The 23,269-nt window shown below is 43.7% G+C and overlaps 7 protein-coding genes across 7 annotated transcripts; 4 read left to right on the forward strand and 3 right to left on the reverse strand.

Moving 5' to 3' along the window:
• Window positions 1-152: 152 nt before the first annotated feature.
• Window positions 153-2,828, forward strand: I203_100187 (uncharacterized protein; the record flags this gene model as incomplete). Its single annotated transcript, XM_019151326.1, has 3 exons — window positions 153-429; window positions 505-2,398; window positions 2,507-2,828. The coding sequence occupies 3 exons, from the start codon at window positions 153-155 to the stop codon at window positions 2,826-2,828; spliced, it is 2,493 nt and encodes an 830-aa protein (XP_018999409.1).
• A 3,041-nt stretch (window positions 2,829-5,869) lies between these two features.
• I203_100188 (uncharacterized protein) lies at window positions 5,870-9,485 on the forward strand (the record flags this gene model as incomplete). The annotated part of the gene is made up of 5 exons (XM_019151327.1): window positions 5,870-6,469; window positions 6,538-6,642; window positions 6,703-7,327; window positions 7,387-7,719; window positions 7,783-9,485. 5 exons carry the CDS (start codon window positions 5,870-5,872, stop codon window positions 9,483-9,485), a joined length of 3,366 nt encoding a protein of 1,121 aa, XP_018999410.1.
• A 2,386-nt stretch (window positions 9,486-11,871) lies between these two features.
• I203_100189 (uncharacterized protein) lies at window positions 11,872-14,147 on the reverse strand (the record flags this gene model as incomplete). The annotated part of the gene is made up of 2 exons (XM_019149209.1): window positions 11,872-13,571; window positions 13,664-14,147. 2 exons carry the CDS (start codon window positions 14,145-14,147, stop codon window positions 11,872-11,874), a joined length of 2,184 nt encoding a protein of 727 aa, XP_019001736.1.
• Window positions 14,148-16,171: 2,024 nt separating this feature from the next.
• Window positions 16,172-17,472, reverse strand: I203_100190 (uncharacterized protein; the record flags this gene model as incomplete). The annotated part of the gene is made up of 5 exons (XM_019149208.1): window positions 16,172-16,575; window positions 16,785-16,914; window positions 17,037-17,118; window positions 17,187-17,324; window positions 17,408-17,472. 5 exons carry the CDS (start codon window positions 17,470-17,472, stop codon window positions 16,172-16,174), a joined length of 819 nt encoding a protein of 272 aa, XP_019001735.1.
• Window positions 17,473-18,155: 683 nt separating this feature from the next.
• On the forward strand, window positions 18,156-19,269 carry I203_100191 (uncharacterized protein; the record flags this gene model as incomplete). Its single annotated transcript, XM_019149207.1, has 7 exons — window positions 18,156-18,192; window positions 18,480-18,535; window positions 18,710-18,778; window positions 18,842-18,876; window positions 18,931-19,032; window positions 19,116-19,126; window positions 19,193-19,269. 7 exons carry the CDS (start codon window positions 18,156-18,158, stop codon window positions 19,267-19,269), a joined length of 387 nt encoding a protein of 128 aa, XP_019001734.1.
• Window positions 19,270-19,694: 425 nt separating this feature from the next.
• Window positions 19,695-21,149, reverse strand: I203_100192 (uncharacterized protein; the record flags this gene model as incomplete). Its single annotated transcript, XM_019149206.1, has 4 exons — window positions 19,695-20,273; window positions 20,493-20,729; window positions 20,928-21,060; window positions 21,130-21,149. The coding sequence occupies 4 exons, from the start codon at window positions 21,147-21,149 to the stop codon at window positions 19,695-19,697; spliced, it is 969 nt and encodes a 322-aa protein (XP_019001733.1).
• A 374-nt stretch (window positions 21,150-21,523) lies between these two features.
• I203_100193 (uncharacterized protein) lies at window positions 21,524-23,093 on the forward strand (the record flags this gene model as incomplete). The annotated part of the gene is made up of 5 exons (XM_019149205.1): window positions 21,524-21,817; window positions 21,897-22,000; window positions 22,090-22,189; window positions 22,343-22,591; window positions 22,686-23,093. 5 exons carry the CDS (start codon window positions 21,524-21,526, stop codon window positions 23,091-23,093), a joined length of 1,155 nt encoding a protein of 384 aa, XP_019001732.1.
• Between the last annotated feature and the right edge of the window lie 176 nt (window positions 23,094-23,269).

Below are 23,269 nucleotides of genomic sequence, written 5' to 3' on the forward strand. Positions count from 1 at the left end.
ATTGTCTTCGAGGCTGTTCAGTCATCTTTGAGCCGTTGAGTCTGAGAGTGATACACAACATATAGATAGGGTGAGGAAATGGTATTCTTTCCAACAAGAAAAACCAAAAGGAATACTCGCAAAATTCCAGACCCGAGCGATTGTCACACATCATGGACCAATTTCGGAACAGTGTACTAGACGGGAAAGTCGTATTAATGGGAAGAGATATCAACCGCCTCATATCGAATATCAACATACCCTTGGATATACCGTCTGCTTGGGAGGATGATTTCAGTATAACCGTGTTTCAAAAGAATGAGCTCTCCAACCTCTCCATGGAAGCTAGACGAAGCATCAGCGGAATCACACCTCACTGCAATCGCGTCTATCCAGCAGGCATCATCAAGGATGGCATTGTCTACTACCTCCTGATCATATGGGTTGAAGGTGAACAGATACGTCAAAATTTCAGTTTACCCGCCTGACACTTCTACATCCAACTGACGGACCGGTCATCTCTAGAAGAAAAGGAAGAAGTACAATTGGATGTACGCGATATCATACAAAATACTTTCCCTAAAGAACCATCAACCGAATTTCTAGATCATCTCATATACACCCTACAGCTCTTAGATGATCATTCGGCCACTCAATCGTACAGTGAGCAGCTTGTGCTGATTGAGCATGAGTCGGACAAACCATCATCGAAGGGATCAATCAGACTTGGGGATACGGCTTTACGGAATGAGAGATACAAATTAGCGATGTTCAGTTATGCGCAGGGATACGAGCATGCAAGTCAGAACGATGAAGAGAAGATTATAAGATATTGCCTGAAAGGAGTCGAGAGGTGTTCGGCATACACGGAATGGGGCGTTATCCTACTGGAAGATGAAATTCATCAAATACCCATAGAATTATCTTGTCTACTCTTGAGACCGTGGTCAACAACATTGCAATCGGCTGTTAAAGAATTGAACCTGATACCCTCTTTATGCCTCGAACCTCGTCAGCGTTCTTACTCCCCATCTCTACCATCTTCTCAAGAAAGATTTTATAGACTACCAAGGTACTTCAGATGGATCGTCCCTTTCTGTCTTTCGGTCATGTCGACTCCTCGAAATGAAATGGACATTTCGGCTTTAGCTTCAATAGGAATCAAGACGATCATCACATTGACCGAAGAAACTCCTCTCCCGGCACACTGGTTCCAAGCCAAGCCCATCAAGAACGTATTCACCCCTATCCCAAACTACTATCCACCATCGATTGAGCAAATGGATATTATCATCCAGCTGCTCAACGACGAAACCAACTTACCCCTCTTGGTACACTGTGGAGGCGGTAAAGGACGAGCAGGAACAGTCATAGCCTGTTACCTAGCTACATACGGCTTTCATCCTCCTGCTGGCGATCGCGATCATCCCTCGATGTCAGCTAATGAAGCCATTGCAGCCCTTCGAAAGATACGTCCAGGTAGTCTAGAGACTTCCCAACAGGAGGCATTCGTAGCTAGGTGGTGTTCTACCATATGGAAGAGGCAAAGCATCTTTCCCGAAAGACCATTTGAACCACCGCCTTGTAAATTGATCATCGAAGGAACGATAGAGGAAGATTCGAATTTATTCGTGTTGTTAGGGTTACCAGGTTCCGGCAAATCATGGTTCTCCAACGCACTGATAGCAAGAGACCAAACCGGCTGGAAGAGGATCAATCAGGATGATGATGGAAGTAGGACTATATGTGAGACAGAAATCAGTCGTACCCCTTTAGCGACTAATGAGAAAGTATTATTAGATCGATGTAACACGTCTTCTGAAGATCGTAAAAAGTGGTTGAGACTAGCTTCTAATTGGGCAATCAATCCGGTGTGTATCTGGTTCGATTACGATAAAATTTTGTGTACCTCTCGAGCACAAGGGAGAATTGGTCATCCCACTTTACGACCTGGAAGTAGGGTACGAAATGCCACTGAACAGATGGATAAGATATTCGATCGACCAACTCTGGATGAAGGTTTTAGAGGGATTTGCGTGATTAGATCGTTTGAGGCTTCTCTTGAGCTTGTAGAGAGGCTTTCACCTAGAATTGGGATACACAAGTTCCCTAGAACACCTCATCTGATAGATCTTGGAGCTGCCACTTCGGACGATATCATACAGTCTCAAGCGAACTCAGATGCCACTGCAGACCCAGATGACCTTGCAAGTGGCGGAAGGTATACGGAGAAAGTGATCATTACAGAGAAAATCGACGGAGCCAATATGGGTTTCTCTTTATCGTCAGACCGAAGTAAAATCATCGTCCAGAATAGATCACATTATATCAATCCAACATCTCATGAACAGTTCAAGAGATTAGGAAATTGGTTGGAAATACATCAAGCCAAATTACTAAGGCTACTAGGACAAGATGAGTACTTTGCCGAGAGATATGTTCTATTTGGAGAATAAATGTATGCCACGCATTCTATTCGTTATACGAATTTACCAGATTGGTTCATCGCTTTCGACCTTTACGATAGATCCACCGACACCTTCTTGGATAGACAAAGATTACAATCGCTTCTCACTCTCCACGATTGTGATATACATCTCGTACCCATCATGGAAGAATTTGACCGGTCTCCGTCAGATGAACAGCTGGAGGAGTTGGTTCAGCGTAAGTCGAAGTTCTGGGAAGGTAGAGTAGAAGGGATATATGTGAAGTGGGAGTATGGAGGAGTAGTCAGGAAAAGAGGGAAAGTAGTGAGAAGTGATTTTATAGCGGGAAACGAACATTGGATGAAGAGGAAGTTGGAAGTCAACGGGATAGCTGTAGCAGGTTGTCAATCGAGCTACACTTGATATTCATGATCCTCCTTGCTAGATATGTATAATAGTCAACTTAATTGTTGATCGTTAAATTCTTGCATTAGGATAAAAGTCCATATCGACGAAGAAGCTCACATCAGCTCGGACTTTTCATCGTCTTGACATCAAAATCGAACCCACCCCGGATCGTCAATGCAGTCATACAACATTGAGATACATAACGTACATAACGTCAGCTCATGATTTCCCATTTATATGCAAGTCCAAATTCAAATTTCAAGAATGTGGTAGATCGCGTAGCGTTGAAGTCACCGTAGATCAACGGTTGACTAACTTTAACCCTCTAACACCATACCAAGATGGCTTTCATATAACTTTACACAAATTGGGTTGCCCTGCAACCGATCGTACTTAGGTTCGATCCTGTTCTTCCAAAAGGCCGCGGTCAACTTTTCGCTTTGCCAGCTAAACTTGCTTAGAAAGTCTCATTGCCGATGGCTGGGATATAGAAAGTGTATATATCATGATTTCCTACCTTCAATTGATCGCGTAGCAATGAGTCGCTGTAGCTCAGCGGTAACAACCTCACTTCCCTTCAATCTCTACCAGATCTCACGTTCTCGGACTGAATAGTAGTAGATAGATATGTAGCACTTTACAACTCTTTGACACACGCTTTGAAGAGACCATATGGAGCTCTGTAAAATTTCTCAAAAGAGAACACGCGATCAAACTTTTTGAGATCTAGCCACAACTGCTTGTTATCATAAATTCACATCCTACGCTCGGACCATAGCCACTTCATTGGCATTGCTCACGCACAGATCCATTTCAAACGGGTTCATATAGCCTGCCATAATATGCTTTTGATCGCGTAGCATGCGCCATAGCTCAACGGTTACGAGCACTTTAAGAATAGTAGCTCAATCATATTGAACGTAGATAGGTATTTCCACCTGACCACGTAAAGTATAAGTAGATATAACTTGTAGACCAACATCACAATGCTAAAACACATTTGCCACCAAGCATTTGTAGCATGTCAGTGGATAATCAGCCGCAAAACTCTCCTTGAGAGCAGGAGTAGGCTCCTTGTAGAACAACCTCTACGGCTCTGCCAAGCTGTAAAAGTATCTGCCCAACCTAGGGGGCGCGCGATCAATCTTTTTACTGTATCGCTTTCCTATTCAAACGCTGAACCACAAATGCTGTATTCCTCACATTAAGATATGTAAGCAGGTAAATTACACTATGTCGTACGATCAAGTCGAGGGCAGTGTGGAATCCTTCATTCGAAACTCTCTACTATTCTCACAAAGGTGGTGGGTCTTTTGAGCCCTTAAGCAAGGTATATAAGCCTCGAACCTCCCGCACAGACGATCGCGTAGCATTTCCACCGTGACTCAACACCTTTTACCCATTTAACATCATGTAGCGGGTTAAAGAAGCACGTAGTCAAAGCTCAGCTCGTAGGCAAAGTTCGATTCTCGGTGGATACCAGAATCGAAAAAATTCAATCATCTCTCAATCCGCACCTAAACAGCTTTCCACAACGCTTGCAACGTTGAATGATGGAAAGGCCCAACCTAGGGGGCCGCGATCAGACCTTTTTGATTGATACTGGTCCGCTCTTGCGATTCGGATACGCACATACATCGATATTGTGCCTTCTCGACGAGCTTCTACAGCCCTGTCCTGTTAAGTACATGTGTTCTGCTGATAAGCACGGATACTGTTCTCTAGATAAAGTTGAACTTCGTGGCATGTGTTATTGTCCATCTATACTAACAGAGTTTCCACTCCCATCACTATCACATCGACATATACACGCGATCCTGTTCACAGATCTAGTACCTCGCAATCTGACAAATTTCCTTCTGATAATGTAGCGTTTCATGACTTAGCGGGTTTCATCCTGGTTGTAGGTGGCTGATGTCGCTTCTGGTTTGCCGTTTTTGAGTCGAGCCTATGGCTCCTCGATCTCCGTATGATAAGTCATGTCTAGTGATCATCCGTGTAAAACGAGTAGTTGAGGTGCTTCACCTATCTCGCCACCTATAATTCCACATATCCTACATAATCGCCACCCAAGAGGAGGGGGGAAAGATGCATCCATGTCTCGAAGGAGGCGCGCGATCAATCCTTAAATGGTGAGATGCGTTGGCTCAAGCTACAAACCGGTATATAAAACCAACAATACTCCGCGAAAACTCGTTCGCGTAGCATAATAATAACTTGAAATACCAAATCTATGGAGTTTTGGCGCTTTACCAGTTGTCTTCCGTTGCAAAGCGGGAGACGCGCGATCAAATCCTTCTATTGCACTTGATGTTTTTGCATTTCCTTTTCTCCTTTCCCAGCTTTTCAAAACAAAGGTCGGACAGGGTCAAGACACGAGAGAAAAGCAGTGATGAAGGCGGTGCAGCGAGGTAGACAAAGAGAAGGGTGTGATTGTCATATTGATCGGCAGTCGGCAATTTCCGTATTTTCAAACCAGGATTCGGTGCCTGGGGGCAGCTTGACTGTACGAGTATGTTTCACGTTGAATAACCCGTTGAGGTTGGACGATCAACTGGGGTAAACCTTTTTTTTTGTTCTTCTAACATCCCATCATACTCCTACTCCTCGATCATCTTCATCCTGACACTTACATTACACTATACCTGGACAATACCGCATTCTCATATGAGACCAGGGACAATACGATGAAACTCCGAAACATCAACATGATACAAGAGGATCAACCTCGTCCTGATCGCACTAAGCTGCTAACTCAGCAAGAAATGTCTATTATTCTTCTTTTGGTATGGAGGAGGTGGGATGACGATGCGTACTGTCCAGTCGAGAATGAACATTATTGACTCAGGTCGTCTGTAGAGATGTATATCCTTGCCACTGATAACTTCCCTTCTCCCTCTTTCTTTTCCGTCTTCCCATACAAGCTAATGTTTTTTGATGAACCGTCACTCACTGGTTGAGCAATAACATCGCATCCAGCGTCTAGCGACTCACTCTCATATATCCAAGTCTCCTTATCCCTCTATATCTTTCTGAACTCTAAGAAACCCCTTACAATGGCATCAACCAATTCAAATCTTCTCCAACCGCCCCAACGGAACCTCAACCCAAATCCAGACCATGTAATCCCCCTCACCCCGCATCTGCGACCACCCTTCGCTCACTACCATTCATCCTCTACCTTACCGCCCACACCACATACACCATACTCTCCTCAAGCTCCATCCAACTCTGGTGAATCTCCGACTCGTCTTCGACCGTATCTATCCTTATCGCCTCGAATATTACTCACATTCTTCTCGCCATATTTGCTCCCTATCATCCTCACTATCGCTCACATGTTTCAAAACCGATCATCAACAGCTTCATTAGCGGCATCCCTCAAACAATCGATGCTCAGCGCCTGCAGTGGACTAGCCAAAGGAGCGGCATCGATCCAGACCATGCCTCGGTATTTAGCTATGCAAACGAATGAAGAAGTGGTCAGAGCTACTCAAGCTAGTATATTGGCTGTTGGAAGTATGTTGATGGACGCTGTGACCATCATTGAGGTGGTGGTGGAATTTATCGTGGATACGTACAGAAGTCTGTTATTGTGTACGATAGAGCTGGTTGTCAGAGGAACTTTGGAGATCCTTATTGCGGCCGTAAATACCGTGAGTTGACATCGATGATACGCCGCCGATCAATTGGAGAGCAACAACAGCTGACAATACCTGTGCAGATCACGGACGGTATAACTACCTCTCTGAACAGCATTCGAGAGGAGATCCAAGAGGATATCGCCAGTGCGAACAACATCATACAATCTGCTGTAAGCGGTATCAACGTGAGTAAGCAAACTTGGCCATTTCCACCTGCTCAACGCTGACAATCATCCAAATTGTAGTCGGTCACCTCACTTGTCAACGTTAATCTTTCTGTACCAGAATTCTCCGTTCCTTCTCTCGACTTCCTTGCCAATGTTACCATTCCGACAGGATTCGAAGACAGTCTGATCAAACTTAATGGATCACTGCCAACGATGATCGAGCTAAAAGACAAGATGAGCGATCTGCTCAACACACCGTTCGAAGCTTTGAAACAGGAGATCAACGAGACTCGTATCGAGATGGCAGCGAATTTCAATTCGTCGATATTACCCGTTCCATCCCTTTCACAACTATCAGCAAATACGGCCAGCGATCTTCAGAATGATCTATGTACAGATCTCGATACTTCGCTCATTGACGATACTGCCAAAGCCCTACACAAGCTGTCTAATGTAGCTATAGGTTTGATGTTCCTCCTGTTATTTGCCATTTGGGCTGCTTTAACAATTTGGGAATGGAGGAAATGGCGTATGATGAAGAATGCCGTAGAAGCTGTTGAGGATGAATGGAGGAGGGAGAATACAGTAGATGCTTGGAGGGTGGTTGCGATCGTGGAGAACCCAGTGTTGGAGAAGTATTCGAGTGGGATTTTAGGCAGGGTCACAAAATCTAGCAGGACGCGAACGAATTTGAGGTGGTTTTGTAAGTCGAAAATTTCCCTAAAATGCTATCAAGTACCATACTGATTTGTCATGGGATAGTATCCTACCTTGGCCATCCAACATGTCTAGCTCTCCTGTTCATCTCACTACTCGGCTTCTTGTCTATCCAGTTCCAGCTTGTTGCACTTGATGCACTCAAAACACATGCACGGGAAAATGCAAATTCAACCGTAGCGGCTTCGACCAATTCCCTTACCACCAAGCTGAACGCTGCGGCAATGCAGTCAAGTCAAGAGTATGCCGATCAATACAACGCGGCTATCGCTGAATATCAACAGAAGATAGACGATGAGCTGTTCGGATCTTGGTTGAACACCACCGCTGTTACTCTCAACACCACGTTGGTAGAGTTTTACGATGGTATTGAACAAGGTAAGCTGGACTAATTACAGATCTTGGGTAGCCGTAGCTTACAATGTTGTCTTGTTCTTATAGTCCTAAACGATACTTTTGGCGGTACCATCCTCTACAACCCAATCAACAACTTCATGTATTGTATTCTAGGAGCCAAGATCGACAATTTAGAAAAAGGTTTAACTTGGATATCCGAGCATGCTCATATCGAGTTGCCCACTTTACCATCCAATATCCTGATGCTCTCCAATGACTCGATGAACGAAATTGCCACCCCTATCGCCTCTGCTGCTGTCGGTTCGGGCTCCTCGTCCGATGGAGAAGAAGATGAAGGTATTGTAGGAGATCTGATCAAACATTTTGAGAGTGCTTTGAAAGCCGAGAGAGCATTTTATGGTATAATGATAGGAATGTGGGGATTCCTATTTGTAGTGGGGGTGATAATAGTAATTTGGAATTCGGGTGGAAGAGATAAATACTATTCGATCAGAGGAAAAACTACCCCACCTAATAACCACGATAGTCCTCCAACAGGCGGGAGCAAGTGGATACCATGGTTGAAAGATACGCATCTTATATACGATACCTACGCGGAAAAACAATTCAGAGGTACCACTCCTACACCTACCACCGCCAACATCCCAACGATCATCGAACCTTCCACCCAAGGGGAAAAGAGTTTCTTCGAATATCCAGATGACCACAAGGAAAATACTCTTCGACCACTCGTCCCTAGGAAGGGGACCTTCGGATCGACCATTTCATCATTGGCTGCTCCAGGTCAAGCATTCCTCAAATTAGCAGGAAGGAAAGTATCTTCCACTTCTACCGCTGGTCATGAACGTGATGATAACGAAGAGAGACTGGTGGAGAAAGGAGTCAATTCAGAGAAATACAATTCAACCTACTATAACGATCATCAACCTGATTTTTCAAGAAAGCGGGGTGCTTCTTCCACAGAGCCAGGACAGACATTCTGGGTAGATAAGTTTTACGGTGCGATAGAAGGTGTCAAGTCGATCTTCCCTACTAGAGGACAGAAACATGGAGCCTCACTGAACAGGAATGGAAGTCAAAGGACTGAAAACTCTTTTGGAGCAAGTCAAGTTCCAACTGCTAGAACTCAACAAAACGATTGGCCAAGTTATTATAACGGTAACAGTGATTCTTCTCGAGAAAATCAAAAGGATGAACCGGAATGGACGATGATCAATCCTCAATCTATTGGACGAGCTTTAGCAAATGAGGATTTGCAAGATGAAGATGGTCGATATTCTACCAATAAGATGATTTACCCTAGACCGATGTCTAGAGCACCAACCCTAAGTGAAGGTATGGTCTTACCCAAGACTCATCCTTTCCATCCTTCTACAAGTGCCAATCCTTTTGAAGATTTACCGCCGAGTTTACCACCTAAACCTGTAATCAATGGGAATGGCAACCGGAATGGGAGCATAGATAACAAACACGATTCAATAGATTACCTACAATCTGAAGACGAAGATTCACATGATCAAGGGGATAACGAAGAAAGATTAGTGTCTATCATCTCACCTTCCACTACCACTTCTTCCATCCAAAATTACATGATCAATGAACAACCCAAAGTACAATCAGTCAATAAAGTTCAACTGAAAGGGATGGAAGAGACTAACAAAGGGACGACGGCGTTAGCAGGGATCTTGCAAGAGCTACAGGAGAAGAGGAAAAGACAAGTTGAGTTGCAGCAAGGGAATAGAGATAGAGAAGGTGAGGTGTTTAGTGATTCGAGGAGAATCATCTGATGGATACAGTATAACAAGACTCTACCCTTAACGAGTTTCAACCCTCAACGAGTCCGTGCAACCTCACGGATCAACCTCACAGACCTTCTATGCAAAATGATATCTTTAAATCTTCATTGATCATCTGTATCGCTATTTTGTATTGAGAACATCCATTGAACTCGACTTTTCAATAGTACGAATGTCTACAAAACCAGATCAAACGTCTCCAGAACACATCCAGCGAGTTCTTGCTCTTTGGACCGCCCTCCCTTCCGACAAACAACCAAGCAGACACACTTTTGCCAAAGACAATGATATTCCCTTGACAACCTTCAATCATCATCTTGCAGGTCGTCTGACTCGCCCTCAAGCTCAAGAATATCGCCAGCTACTCACAACTATTGAAGAGGAGTGCATTATCCAATACCTCGATCGATCAGCATCCATTGGTCATCCTGTTTCGCCTGGAATCATCATAGAACTTGCAAACGAAATACGAGAGAGAAGAATCACTCTTGCACTCATCCCAGATGAGGTCCAGCCATGTTTACCACCTCCCATGGGCTATCCTTGGCTTGCCAAGTTTCAGCGCCATCCCCAGGTCCATAGTGTCTTCTCTCGGAAGATACAGGCAACTCGCTTCACAGCAACTACAGTCGATGCTTTGACACCTTGGTTTTGCGAAATCAAGTCTCTATATGATGCCAATCATTACCTGCCGCAGAACATCTACAATATGGACGAGACAGGATATGCTATAGGAGAAACACAAAGCTCTCGAGTATTAGTTATTATAGAGCAAGGAGAGAAGATAGGTAGTAGAAGAGGTAATAAGAAGCCATCAAGCGCAATACCTGGTAGACAAGAATGGGTTACAACAATCGAATGTATCAATGCTGTAGGTTCAGCTCTTCCTCCTCTTGTGATATTCAAATCAGAAGGAAGTTTCAACACAGGGTGGCTCCCAGAGAACCTTCAGCTTCGAGGATGGAACTGGGCAGTCAGTAAATCAGGATGGTCAAACAACGAAATTGCATTCAAATGGTTAACCGAAGTATTCCATCCCAACACAATACCTGCCAATCCTGATCAACGAAGACTACTTATTGTTGATGGTCATGCTAGCCATGTGCAGGCTCGCTTCATTGCATTCTGCATGGCCAACGCCATTGATCTTATGATACTTCCGCCCCATTCCTCTCATGTCACTCAACCTTTAGATGTTGGTGTGTTTCGCTCTCAAGCAAGCTATGGCAAAAGAAGTCAATCGGTTTGCTCAATATGATTCTTCAAGGATACAACAATACACCTGGGTTAGACACTTGGCAGTTGCTCGATCAAAAGCTATGACAGAAGAGAATATTCGAAAAGGTTGGAGATACACCGGCCTTTTCCCATATATTCCACATACAGTCTTAGATGCGGCCCCTCAACAAGTCAATACTCCTCAGACACCTACTCGCACCCCCTTAGCCACATTGTCTATTGAGAAGAATTCTTTCCTCGCCAAACATGCCAACACTATGTCTCCAGAAGTCAAAGATCGCGTTGTTGATCTTTATTCGAAATTAGAAACTGTCAGCACTGAAAAGACAGCCTCTGACAAGGAGAATGTCGAGCTCAGGAAGGTATTGGCGGTCAAGAAAAGAAGGACAAATGGTGTATCAGTTCAGAACGTTGGTGGGCACTGCTTTACTACAGAACATGTCTATGAGATGGCCAAGGAAGTTGAAATGAAGAGGAAGAAGAAGAAAGGATCGACAGAAGAGGAGGAGCAGCAGGAGGGCGAAATCAGTGAGGAGGAAGACAAAGGTCATGGAAGTAATGGTGTCTGGACAACGGTAAATCGATTGGGATCGCCCCTTGATGATGAGTAATAGATATTGTATTGAGAATGCATGTTAAAATTGTTTTGGGAGACATATTGGCATGAGGCATGATATATGTCGACTCGTTGAGGGTTGAAACTCGTTAAGGGTAGAGTCTTGTTACAGTAAGACTTTGTACAGTATGATATGATGAATGTATATTTCACCGTTCCAATAAGCCTCTATATCACCGAATCTGTGCAACACATCATAAAATTATTGTTTCTAACAAAAGCCGTACTGGACCACACCAGAACATTTTTTACAAGTTTCATCCATGTTCATCGATTTTGGTGTATGAATGATATATGATATAGTATAGTATGAAATATAGTATATCAAGAAACCAACTACTGAATTATCACTAATCACTACAAACACGGTCCATGAGATAACAGCTACTGTGTATGAGCTATGATTGAATGTGAAATGAAGTATGAATACGTATCGATAAAGTGTAAATGTTCAATACATGATCAAATATCAAGTTACTGTACCAATTATGATAATTGTCCCAAGTATACACATCGTGCCGTTCATTTTCTCTGGAACCATTTTTTCAATTTCGCCTTCTTCGAATTCCCCAACGTCCCCGTCCCCGTTCCCGCGTTATCCTGTGTATGGGTGTGTGAACCTTCCGATCCTGTCGAATTCGTGTTGGTGTTAACAATCTTAATCTCCTCATTATCATTCACCGAACCTCTCCTACCAGCTTCAGCCAAAGCTATACTAGATGCTCTGGACGACTCGATCGAAGAATCCAAATCAGGTGTAGGTGGTGATGTCCCTCCTTGCTGTTCTTGTTGTTCTTCATGATCTGGTAATTCCTCATCACTCATCATAGGCGGTGTATGACTAACATGTAATCTCGATCTCCTCGTCGTAGCTGTGTTCGTGATGTTGTTGGGAATAGGCATAGAAGCCGATCTGGGTAATCGACCTTTCTGAGACGAAGGTGAAGGTGAAGATGATCTAGATTGAGGTGGGGTTCGAGCCTTGACTGTATCATAAGGTATAGAAGCCGGCGATGGTGTTGAAAGTTGTCTTGTATGTTTTATATATTGATCAGCAACCTTCGATGTCGAAGAAGAAGAAGAAGGGTTTCTAGATTCGCTGATTAATCCAGGCATGTTCAGACATCCTGACCAACCTGCCAAAAACGCTCGTGGTTTACATTGCCCTTCCTCTTCACCCAATACCTGATATGGACATCTAACTCCACCAAACAACAGAACCTGAGCTCCAGATACATCTTCCCCTTGGTCGGTCTTCGATTTTAGAAGTACGAAAGGCGATAACCAAGTTTGAGTCGTAATGACACAACCGAAAATCTCCCTCGAGCATCTGTATTGGAAAGTCGGTAATAACGATAATAAGAAACTCTCAATTACGTTTGGTAAAGGTGTAGGTATCAGTTTCGGTAAGACATGAATCAAGCTTATGGGCATCGCCGTTGCCGTTGAAGTCGATTTCGATTCTTTCTTCGAAGCAGTTTTTAATGTTGAAGTCGATTTAGCGGTTAGAAGAGGTACGATTCCTGTCGTTATCACCACGGATTGATGTAACATATCTTGTAAACATCTCTCAGGTTTATAATTCTTCATTTCGGGAACAAAGTTGATGATCGCATCGAACAAGTTATCGTTTAACGTTGCTGACGATGATGAAGAAGTACCAATCGATGAAGGTGTGATATCGGAGGATTCTGAATTTCTCCTCAAACCACCTAAAATGCTAAATGACGATAATCTGTTTTTGGCTTTTGGCGTAGAGTCCGCACTACCTGTCGACGTATCAAACATAGATACCGACCTCTGCTGTTGTCTGTCATTTGATGTGCTGTTGGTGGATTCGATCGAAGTTCGATTCGACGATGGATTGCTCAGCCCCGTAAATACCCTTTTAGGTGAATTTGAGCCCGATCCGGTCGAGGCGAATGATTCTGCTCTTGATCTTGCGAATATACTTGATCTCGCGCGGAACTGCTGAGCCAACGCGGAAGCTTGGGATAAGAGGACGGCAAGAGCATGGGATTCAGTATCTCCCGATTGTTGGCCAGAGGGAGTGAATGGTTGAACGGTAGGGAAGATCTGCTGATCCGGCGTAGATGACATAAGATGGGAGGGTGAAAGGAGAGCTTCGATATCTGGTTTAGGGGTAGACGATCCAACCAACAACAGAGTATCGGAAAATGCTGGGTCATACAGTATCGGAGCTAAGGAAGCTGGCGTGGGATCTATTATGGATATTCTTATCAGCACAGTCCCTTCATTGATGTGAGATGATGATGATTAGATTGATCGGATCATGAAGCGCCATTGGACATACCTCCTAAAACCAAAATGACCCTTTGATCGTCTATCCAACTTTCCGCACCTCTCTGAGTTTCTAGCAGGTCAATTACCCAATCTGCTCTTTTCGATCTCTGTCTTTGCTGTTGTCCTGGCAATTCCTTGGATTTCCCTTTCTCAATCGTTGAAGCAGATGTGGATGAGTGGGACCTTCTCATCTTCATTTCCAACGCTTTATCCATCTCCCTCAAATCTCCTGCTACGCTTGGTGTCGAATTGGATGACTTTCTAGACGATACTTTCTGTGGCTGACTGTTCGATGGTGCAGAGGGCGAAGATGGTGATGATTGAGCGTTGTGATGATGATCGTGACTATGATTCTCGGGGACGACCGCTAAAGTCGATGACCCCCTTCTACTACCATTCATGTCGTATGAGGTTGAGTTGACTCTGCGCGAGGACTGCGCTTTAGCATTGACGAAACCATCCGATACGGGTGTGGGCTGTATCTGAGTTGACATGATGTTCGACGCCAACACCAACACAGGACCTTGGGTCCTTCCTTGTTCTCTTTCGGTCCAGCCGGTACTGATATCGGAAAGAAAGGTCTAATCGCATGAACACGATTTGGTCAGTCCCGACTATAAGGTAAGGTATATAAGGTATGTTTGGTGACGAACTTTCGGGAGGATAAAGGAGCTTTGAGAGCCACAAGTAGGTAAGTAGGATATACGTGGAATGATGAAAGGATCCGAGTTACAAAGATCAGAGAAATAGATGAATAACACGGTCGATCAGATGTACCCAGCGGATAGAGAGAGAGATAGGGGGGTGTTTCAGTCTCTCAATTATATGAGGGATAGAGGGGAGATGGCTTGGCTTGGCATTGTCTCTGATATCATCAACAATTCAATTCACATCGCTGGAGATGGGATGTTGCAAAGTGATGCAATGCAATGCAATACAAGTGAAGAAAAGGAAAGGAGGAGAAAAGAGCTAGTCTCGTCGAAGGAATCCTCCGATCAGACTGACAAAGATGTCGGTGAGGGTGAGGATCGTGATGGTGATGGTGATGGTGATGGTGATGGTGATGATGACACTATGACGATCCCTTGATCGATGGAAGAACAACCAGACTTACCTTCTTCACTCGGATGTCACGATTATCCCACCTGCTTTGTGTTCTAATGCCTTTATCAGTTGTCTTGAAGGAAAAGCACTACTTCTGGATTCAATCGGATGGCTGTGCAACAGCTACACCTATGACGCGGATGTGTATGTGAACCTCGCTGAGATGTTGATAAATAATGTTTGAGAAGCAATGAATGATGGAAAGATAAGATTGATATGATCTACAAGACAATTATAAAATAGTGATTGGATCAAGATGGTGACGAATGTCCGTTTTGCTCTGTTAAAGAGGACTTTACTTACAGATCGAAATTTAAGATTATTTTTCGTCTATTTTAGACGTCTATCTACGTACGTACTAACATGCGGTATGACCGAATAAAAGAAGAGAAATTTACTGCGGCAAGTTATATATTCCTTACGTGAAGACTTTAAGAGAGTACGAGTACCAGAACGAGTAGTATTCTACTGTCGCGCAGACATCAGCTTCCCAAGAATCAAGGTGGTCTTCGCAGTATTGGCTACGAAGTTGAGGACCTGGTAGGGTTTATTCGTGGGGGGATCTTCATCCTCCGCATGCATCACAACGCATGACAGAATAAGCGCAGTAATCGGACATGCCAAGCGACACATCGACATAGCAGGTCGTGAGACCTTTCTTGAATTCACAATCCTCTGCCCGTATGCTGCGGTGAAAAGAAAAGGAGGAAATATTTCCAAGCCTGCGCGTCATTCTGGTCGGTTCCTTAAATTAGGATAAACTCTGGTTTTCTTTGAATCGCATGTAGGTAACCGATATCATGGGCAGTACTCGTAATTTGCTGTATGATTATGCTTCATGGGATGTGCTGAATATCGCTTAACAATTTATCTGATATGAGATGTATTTTACAAGAGAAATGAAATGTCCATTTCACTCATACATACAAACTCAACCAGTAATCTCTTGGTGAGCTCCCAGCTTGAGTGGGAACATTCCTCGGTCACCCGAATCAAGTTGCTCGATTTCCAGGTATCACGTTCGCATCATTACGAGAAGGTGCTGTAATGATTTCGATAAATTGGCTTCGTCGGCCTAAGACCGTCTATCGACGAAGACTCGATCTGACATATGCATCTTTTCAGCTTGACATGTCCCTGGTGATAAGCTTGAACACAAGAGAGCCACTCATGGTAGAAAGAAGCTCGCAAATGTGTATCTGCTACCGGATCCATCGTACCATGGATCATTCGAAGCACGATGCGCTGACTTGTACCAATCTATGTGGATCTATGCTATCCGATAAATCTGATGAACTGACGTGATCATCCTACGATCATCTAAATTGACTGATCTGCCTGCATATACTCATCATTCTATACGAGTATCGTATCTTACAACATCTCCTATCCAACTCCCATTTGTATTTCTTTTTTAATCTCTCTTCAAAGCCTGTCTAACTAAGAAAGTTCTCTCCCCCGATCCTTCACCTAACGCACCCAATTCCTCAATCTGCATCCCCTTTTGTAATTTACCTTCTCCCAACAGATCATCCGTCGTTCGACCTTTATTCATCACTATGTAAATTTCCATCCCGTCTCCAACTTCAATATGTCTCTCCGTCGCACTGGTGAAACTGTCCACTACGAGGGATAACACGTTAGCCAAAGGGAGATTACCAGGTATGAATGGTTGAGATCCAGGTTCGGGCTGTTGATTTTTGAAGTAGATTTGATTATCGAGGAAAGGTTGAATGAGGGATTGGGCGGCACCGGCTGCTCGGCATGCTTCTCGCTCGTAGGAGCCGACAGGATCGAATGAGTAGACTGCTCCTGACCCTGTAAGAGTGGGGATATCAGCATGGACACTCTGATCGATCAAGTATTTGCGGAAGGAAGGAAATCAATTAAAGAAGAAGCAGTAGCTCGTATCAACGAATAGATGTAACCAGATATATTTGGAGGACGAAACGAAATCCCAAAGTAGGGGTGACAAAGGTAGGAATGGTGAACTGGGATTCTAGAAGCAACGGCAAACGACGACTCACCGTCCTCCTCGATTCCACCAAGAATATTGTAAACGTAATAAGGGAAGAACCTCTTGCCATACAACATGGTCTGAATCATCCTTGCGATTGACTTCAGACCCATTGGTTTATGATGGGCATGTTCGTACCACTATAAACGACACAATGTCAGCTCGATTCCGAATGATTGAATTCAGTCTCAGTAGCCGACTAGCTGGTTGATCTCATATGATTGCAATATATTGCTAACTGGATGCTAAAGGGGACACCCACCTCCAATCTTTGTTTAACCCTCTTGACGAAGTTATTTCCATCCGCTGCGAATCCGTTGGTAGCCAGCACAGCTTTATCGGTGCTACATAAGTCATAGGATACGTTAGTATATAGATATAATGTTGTTGGTATAGAATCGCGATCACTTACAGTTGCCATACTTTCCTAGCATATCTAGTCTGGATGTTGTAACCCTCTGACTGTCTGGTATCACCAGCAATCACACTAAAGTCTTTACCAGCGATGGCAAGGATGGATCCACCATTATCGGAGTAGGGGTTGAATCGACTACGACAACCAAGATCAGCTTGACATTCACCTATATGCTATGAGGTGAATGGAATGGGTTCAACCGGACTAGCTGGACTTACTGCTCTATGGGAGCTGCTGTAGGTTCTTGGGCGTGAGCCACTGGTGCGTTGCGATACAGAGCCATGTTGTTGTACTGCCTGACGCCTGAGTGTGATCGCGGAGAGATGAGTCTGATAGATGTTCAGAAGTTAGTACGGACAGATGAGATCTTCGACGTCTCTTGAATCTGTCAACGCGTAACCGTCATGTCACCGTCTAGACAGAAAGTGGATGTGGCATTTTACCTATTTCTTAACCCCATTTATGGCTCATCACGTGGGATAGGGATGGGATGATAGCGTAATGTACCATTGTAACCGGATGAGGTGTTGCATGTTGCATGTTGATTGCATGACCAAGGGGAATTGCCACCCGCTCACCCCCGTACTGTGACTCGTTACCGTTACAGATAACATCATATCCATCCCATCCATATCTCTAATTCAGACATCGACCTCTTACCGAACAACACAAGCATACGACACCAATCATACATTCAAGGTGAGTCTCTCATTCTCATCACTTGGCGTTAGTCTTCGTGCATGGGATATACGCTGACCATTGACGTACCATCCCACCTACTCATCAACCAACCTTACTCTGCCTTCCTCCGACACGCACGCGCCGCCTGACCACAATCATCCACAACAACATATCCTCCAACTCCTCGTCATTTCGAACACTCCCATCATTACACGAACCAGTCAGCGATACTTCAGACCTATATTCGATCACACTTAACTTACTCCATAACACATATCAGTCAACATGGTCCGAAGCAAGTTTAAGGATGAACACCCGTTCGGTGAGTCATGAGTCACAAACAATTCATTAATTCGAGGATATTCCATCTGCCCCGTTATTAGACGCTTGTAGCTGATCTCTACTTCCTCTTTCCTTTTATTGTTATCCTCTAACATCCGAATGCTATAAACAAATACACGCCCCCTCTTCCCCCTCTTCCCGATATATTGCGTTATCTTCGGATTACACCGTCTCACCAAACAACCTAATCTTATTCATCTTCCTTCCTCTGATGGACCTCATATCGACCTCGTCTACCTGTATCACCATGTCGCTTTCCGACTCTAGACAAACGAAAGGCTGAAGCCGAGAGGATCCGTCAAAAGTACAATGACAGGATTCCAGTGAGTTGCTAGTCTTTCATTCCTTTCATATTACACTCTAATGTGGTGTGGTCTTCCTTTACACCATCTCGCGATGAGGGCCAGAACATACATCTCACCTATTCATCTCGCATGTATACTATCAGATGATTCACGGCGATTACAAATTGGCTGACATGTCTCTTGAACAATCAGGTAATTTGTGAGAAAGCCGAAAAGAGTGATATTCCTACGATCGACAAAAAGAAGTACCTTGTCCCATCTGTGAGCTCCCCTTGTTCTACCACTTCGATTGGGTGTACGAATAGCTGACCTTGCGAATCGTAGGATCTCACCGTCGGTCAGTTCGTTTATGTTATCAGGTGAGCTTGCTGATTACTGTCGATCCTGGAGCAAGCTAACACAATATTTTGTAGAAAACGAATCAAGCTCGCTCCCGAGAAGGCAATCTTCATCTTCGTAGATGATATTCTCCCTCCTACGGCTGCTTTGATGTCTGCGATCTACGATGAGCACAAGTGAGTTCCTCAATCTCAAGCTTCGTTATTAACAATCAACGAGAATAGTGCTGACTCTGTGTACTTGTATTTTCACTTGTCAGAGACGAAGATGGTGAGCTTGACTACTTTGTGCACATCGAGTGGTACTAACAGCTGACGCTATTCACTATTTTCACAGGCTTCCTTTACGTCCTCTACGCTTCGGAGAATACATTTGGTGATCTGGCTCAATACGAAGTCAAGGATGAAGAGTAAATTGGCTGTGAAATGTTATAGGAGATTGTGAAGAAGAAAGAGAATCGAGGTGGAATCTGGGATTGCAATTGCAAAGTCTCAGGAGGAAGATATGAAAGAGAGAAATTGAGAGAAACACCCCTACTCTTCATTTTGAATTTGTTTAGTTTATTTCATCTCGTTTAATGGTTTGGTTTGGTGTGGTGATTTGTGTATGAATTTTGTATTATCTCTAATTCTCTCTCAGCGAGATGTGGTATGTGATCAGAGTGAGAAGAACAGAAACATAGTGTGGACGTATGAGTGAATCATCAAGTCCACTTATTCCTCAATATTTATTTGGAAAAACACATCGATAATTGCGAGACTATCCTCAGTATCCATATTGCTATGGTATATGAAAATGCATAAATGTATATATACATATAAATACAACAATTTGCCAACTACTCTTCATCATCAACTTGCATCTCTTCAGCAGAAGGTCTCTCTTTCCTAAATTTCAATCCCTTCATCTTTCTTCCTTGCATCTTCGACAGATCCTGTCTTTCCAAATGTAATTTACCGACCTTATCACCCATCGAATCAGTTTCGATATTCTTCTTCTTCTTTCCTAATCCACTCTCAACATCGCTCTTAGCTATCTTAGGTCTCTTCAAAGCCATCTTCAACATCTCTTCATCCGCATCCTGTACTCTCCTTACCGCAAAATCGATCGATGGTCCCATCTCGGTCAACTGTAACTTTGGTACCTTACTTCCCGATGCAAGAAGTTTAACGGTATATACTCTAAAATGAACCTTTGGTAAATTTTTGTCTGTATTCTCATCATGATCTTGAGGAAGGGGACCCGCAGTGATTGAGATGACATGTTCTATACCGCCAATCAAGGGGATTTCACTAAGGGCATGACCATTGTAGAAATCTAGTAAGAATGATTTGATGAGTTGATATTTTGAGTGAGTATCGAAGAGATCGGAGTGGAATATCATTAGTGGTCGAATACCAACGGATGATTTTGGTGACTAAGTGGGATTTGATTAAGATGCGATGATTAGCTTGGTGAACATATATTCGAGTGGTTATATCGCAGATGTAGAGGAGGTAGCTATTCTGGAAAATCCCTCTACAGCCGCTTGTAGCTGTGCAGCCATCTAATTCTCATTCCCTCTTGGACCGTTCGCCCAAATTCTTCCTCCTATTAATCTTATTAATATCGGTGAAGGAAAAAACTCCTCACTCACATCAAAATCACCCATACCTTTGAACCCTTCCACACCCAATTCCAACATATCCAACACCCGCCCATCGAACATCCTCGTGAATACTAAGTTATGAGGTCTCTTTTTGCTGTGTAAGCCGGTCACGAACAAGCTCGCATCGTTCTTATTGGAGAAGAACTCTAGGGAAGCTGTATCTTCAAATGGGTGGATATCGTTTTTACGGGAGAAATTGATCGCGTGGGGTTGTTTGAGGGCATACTGTTAGCGGAGAAGGGCTGTCAGTATAGTATCACTCTGATATTATGCATGTATAATAGTCTCGCAAATGAATCAATGGTTAGGTGGTTGGACCATTCAATATATCCAAAATCCAACATCCATCCTCAAGTCTCAATAGAACACACTAAGACTAGGTAGCGCATAGAGCAATAAATGTACAAGAGGTGTAGAACTCACCAAATCCTTCATCACATTCCTAACGATATCACTCGTACTCTGTCCCCTAACGAAAATCGCAGTCTTCTCATTCTCCACCACCTGAGGTTCTCTCTCCTTCAAGGCTCGTTTCACTCTGGCATTTTTAGGTTTTCTGATCCAAAGAAGAATGAGCTATCGCTATGGGCCGAACATCTACAGAAACACGATAGGTCGGACTTACATGGTTCGAAGCATCGACATCTTGACTCCACCTGACTTGCTTTGCTTCTTGCCTGTTCTACTAACACTTTTGCAAGTCTATGAATACTTGTTCAGTTATCTACCTACTCTTGTTGCGCGGACGGTGGCAATGAGAGATTTTTGAAAAAATAATTCTGTTCAACAGTATGTGACGGAATCAAATTTGTTTATACCTCCACTTCATTCACATGGCGGAGATCACCGCCAATTCATCCTCAACCATACTATGTGATCGAGTGAATCAAGGACCATTACATCAACCTCCCTCTCCGAGTGATCTGTGATCTACCAAGTGATACATATATCGCATATTCACCCTAACAGATTATACAATCACAGCGACCCACCAAAATCACAAGCACAGCTACTCTACAATGGCAGACCCTACTTCTTCGATGCCTCCACCCCCTGTCGCAGGCTTTCAATCAGCCTCCTCACTCCTCAAGACTCAAAATACCAATTCCCCTTCGACCTCATCAGGATCTTTGAGGAATGCCTCAGGTGGCCAACCTCCTATACCCATACCCGTGCCCGATTTACCTGGACCTTCGTCAGCTCCTATCAACGGAAACGGTACGACGGCGCAGGCGCAGGCCGGTCCATCGACTAGTAGACCTATCAATCGGCCGGCAGCAGGGAAAAATAGTATAATATATAATAGCGTTCAGGTTTGTCCCCTTCCTCGTATCGATTAGCTGCCAAGTCGGACGTGAGGCCAGCTAATCAGAATGTGCTTTGTATGATCAGAAACGTAATCCGGTCTTGGGGTCTATAAAGAACGTTTCAGTGGAGATAGGAGATATAGTAGCTGATTATCAAGTTGGTGCACATAATGGCGTTTTATTTTTAAGGTGGGTCAGAATTACTAACACTCACTTTGACCATTTACTGGATGGATGATGATATGCAATACTGATATATGATTTCTGTAATTGTGCAGCTTGAAGTATCATCGACTGCATCCTGAATATATACATCAGAGGATAGAAAAGATGAAGGGGAATTATAATTTGAGGATCATATTGGTTTTATGTGATGTAGTGAGTTGCATGTTTCTCCTCTGGAATTGTTACCTGAGGAAATTCATCGAATAATCTCAACGTTTTCAATCTGTCCTCTGAACACGCCCAATCGATCGTCCCTTCATCACGTCGGTACGAATACTATACTGACACGTTTGATTTTTTATATAGGCAGAACATCAACAATCGCTTCGAGAATTAAACAAAATAGCGATCATCAATGAATATACAGTATTTGTAGCATGGTCAAATGATGAGATAGCTCAATACTTAACATGTTTCAAATCGTTTGAACATAAATCGGCGGACAGTCTGAAAGAGAGAATACAGCAAACTTATCATGATCAACTACAACATGTTTTAACGTCGGGAAGGAAAGTTAATAAGACGGATGCTGATAATCTTGCGGCTCAATTCGGAGTGAGTAATATCCCAACTTTCCTTGATCTGCAAATTTGTCCCACGTTATGTATCTATATAAACATACTGATTTCTTCACCTAATTTACACATAGTCATTCGCCAATATATCTCGACAACCTTCCAAAATACTTTCCAACGTTAAAGGACTAGGAGCCACCAAGGTGACTTCGTTAGTAGACGCATTCAATAAACCTTTCCTTGTTGGCGGGTTGAAGACCACTACGGATACGACATCTTTACGAACAGAGGGTGGATCGAACAGTAATGAGAAGACGAGCGAGGATATTGGTAGTCCAGATTGGCCAGCTGATGAGGAAGAAGAAGAGGAACAGGGAGAAGAAGAAGAAGCTATACCCGGGAGTAGACGAGGTAGGAGGCGTAGTCCCAGTAGGTCTCCGGGGTTGAGTCCTGAACCTAGAGATCAGGATGTATGGCAGGATCCTCTAGATCAGGAAGATGAGGATGGTGAGCCAAGTTCGAAGAGAGTCAGGGTAGATTGAGCTGTTGTATGCATGCATGGGTTGTACAGTATGGCATATCGGTTTGAGGAGATTGATATTGTGTCATACAGGAGTTTGATCAACAACTTCAGCAGCATCTCATGTGATTGCGTTTTAGGGTATCGCAGCATGGTGAGACGTCTCGAGATCACACTCTACGTCAGTCCGGCGCCGAA

This window comes from Kwoniella mangroviensis, assembly GCF_000507465.2.
Source record: "Kwoniella mangroviensis CBS 8507 chromosome 1 map unlocalized Ctg01, whole genome shotgun sequence".
In the NCBI taxonomy this organism is placed as follows: domain Eukaryota; kingdom Fungi; phylum Basidiomycota; class Tremellomycetes; order Tremellales; family Cryptococcaceae; genus Kwoniella; species Kwoniella mangrovensis.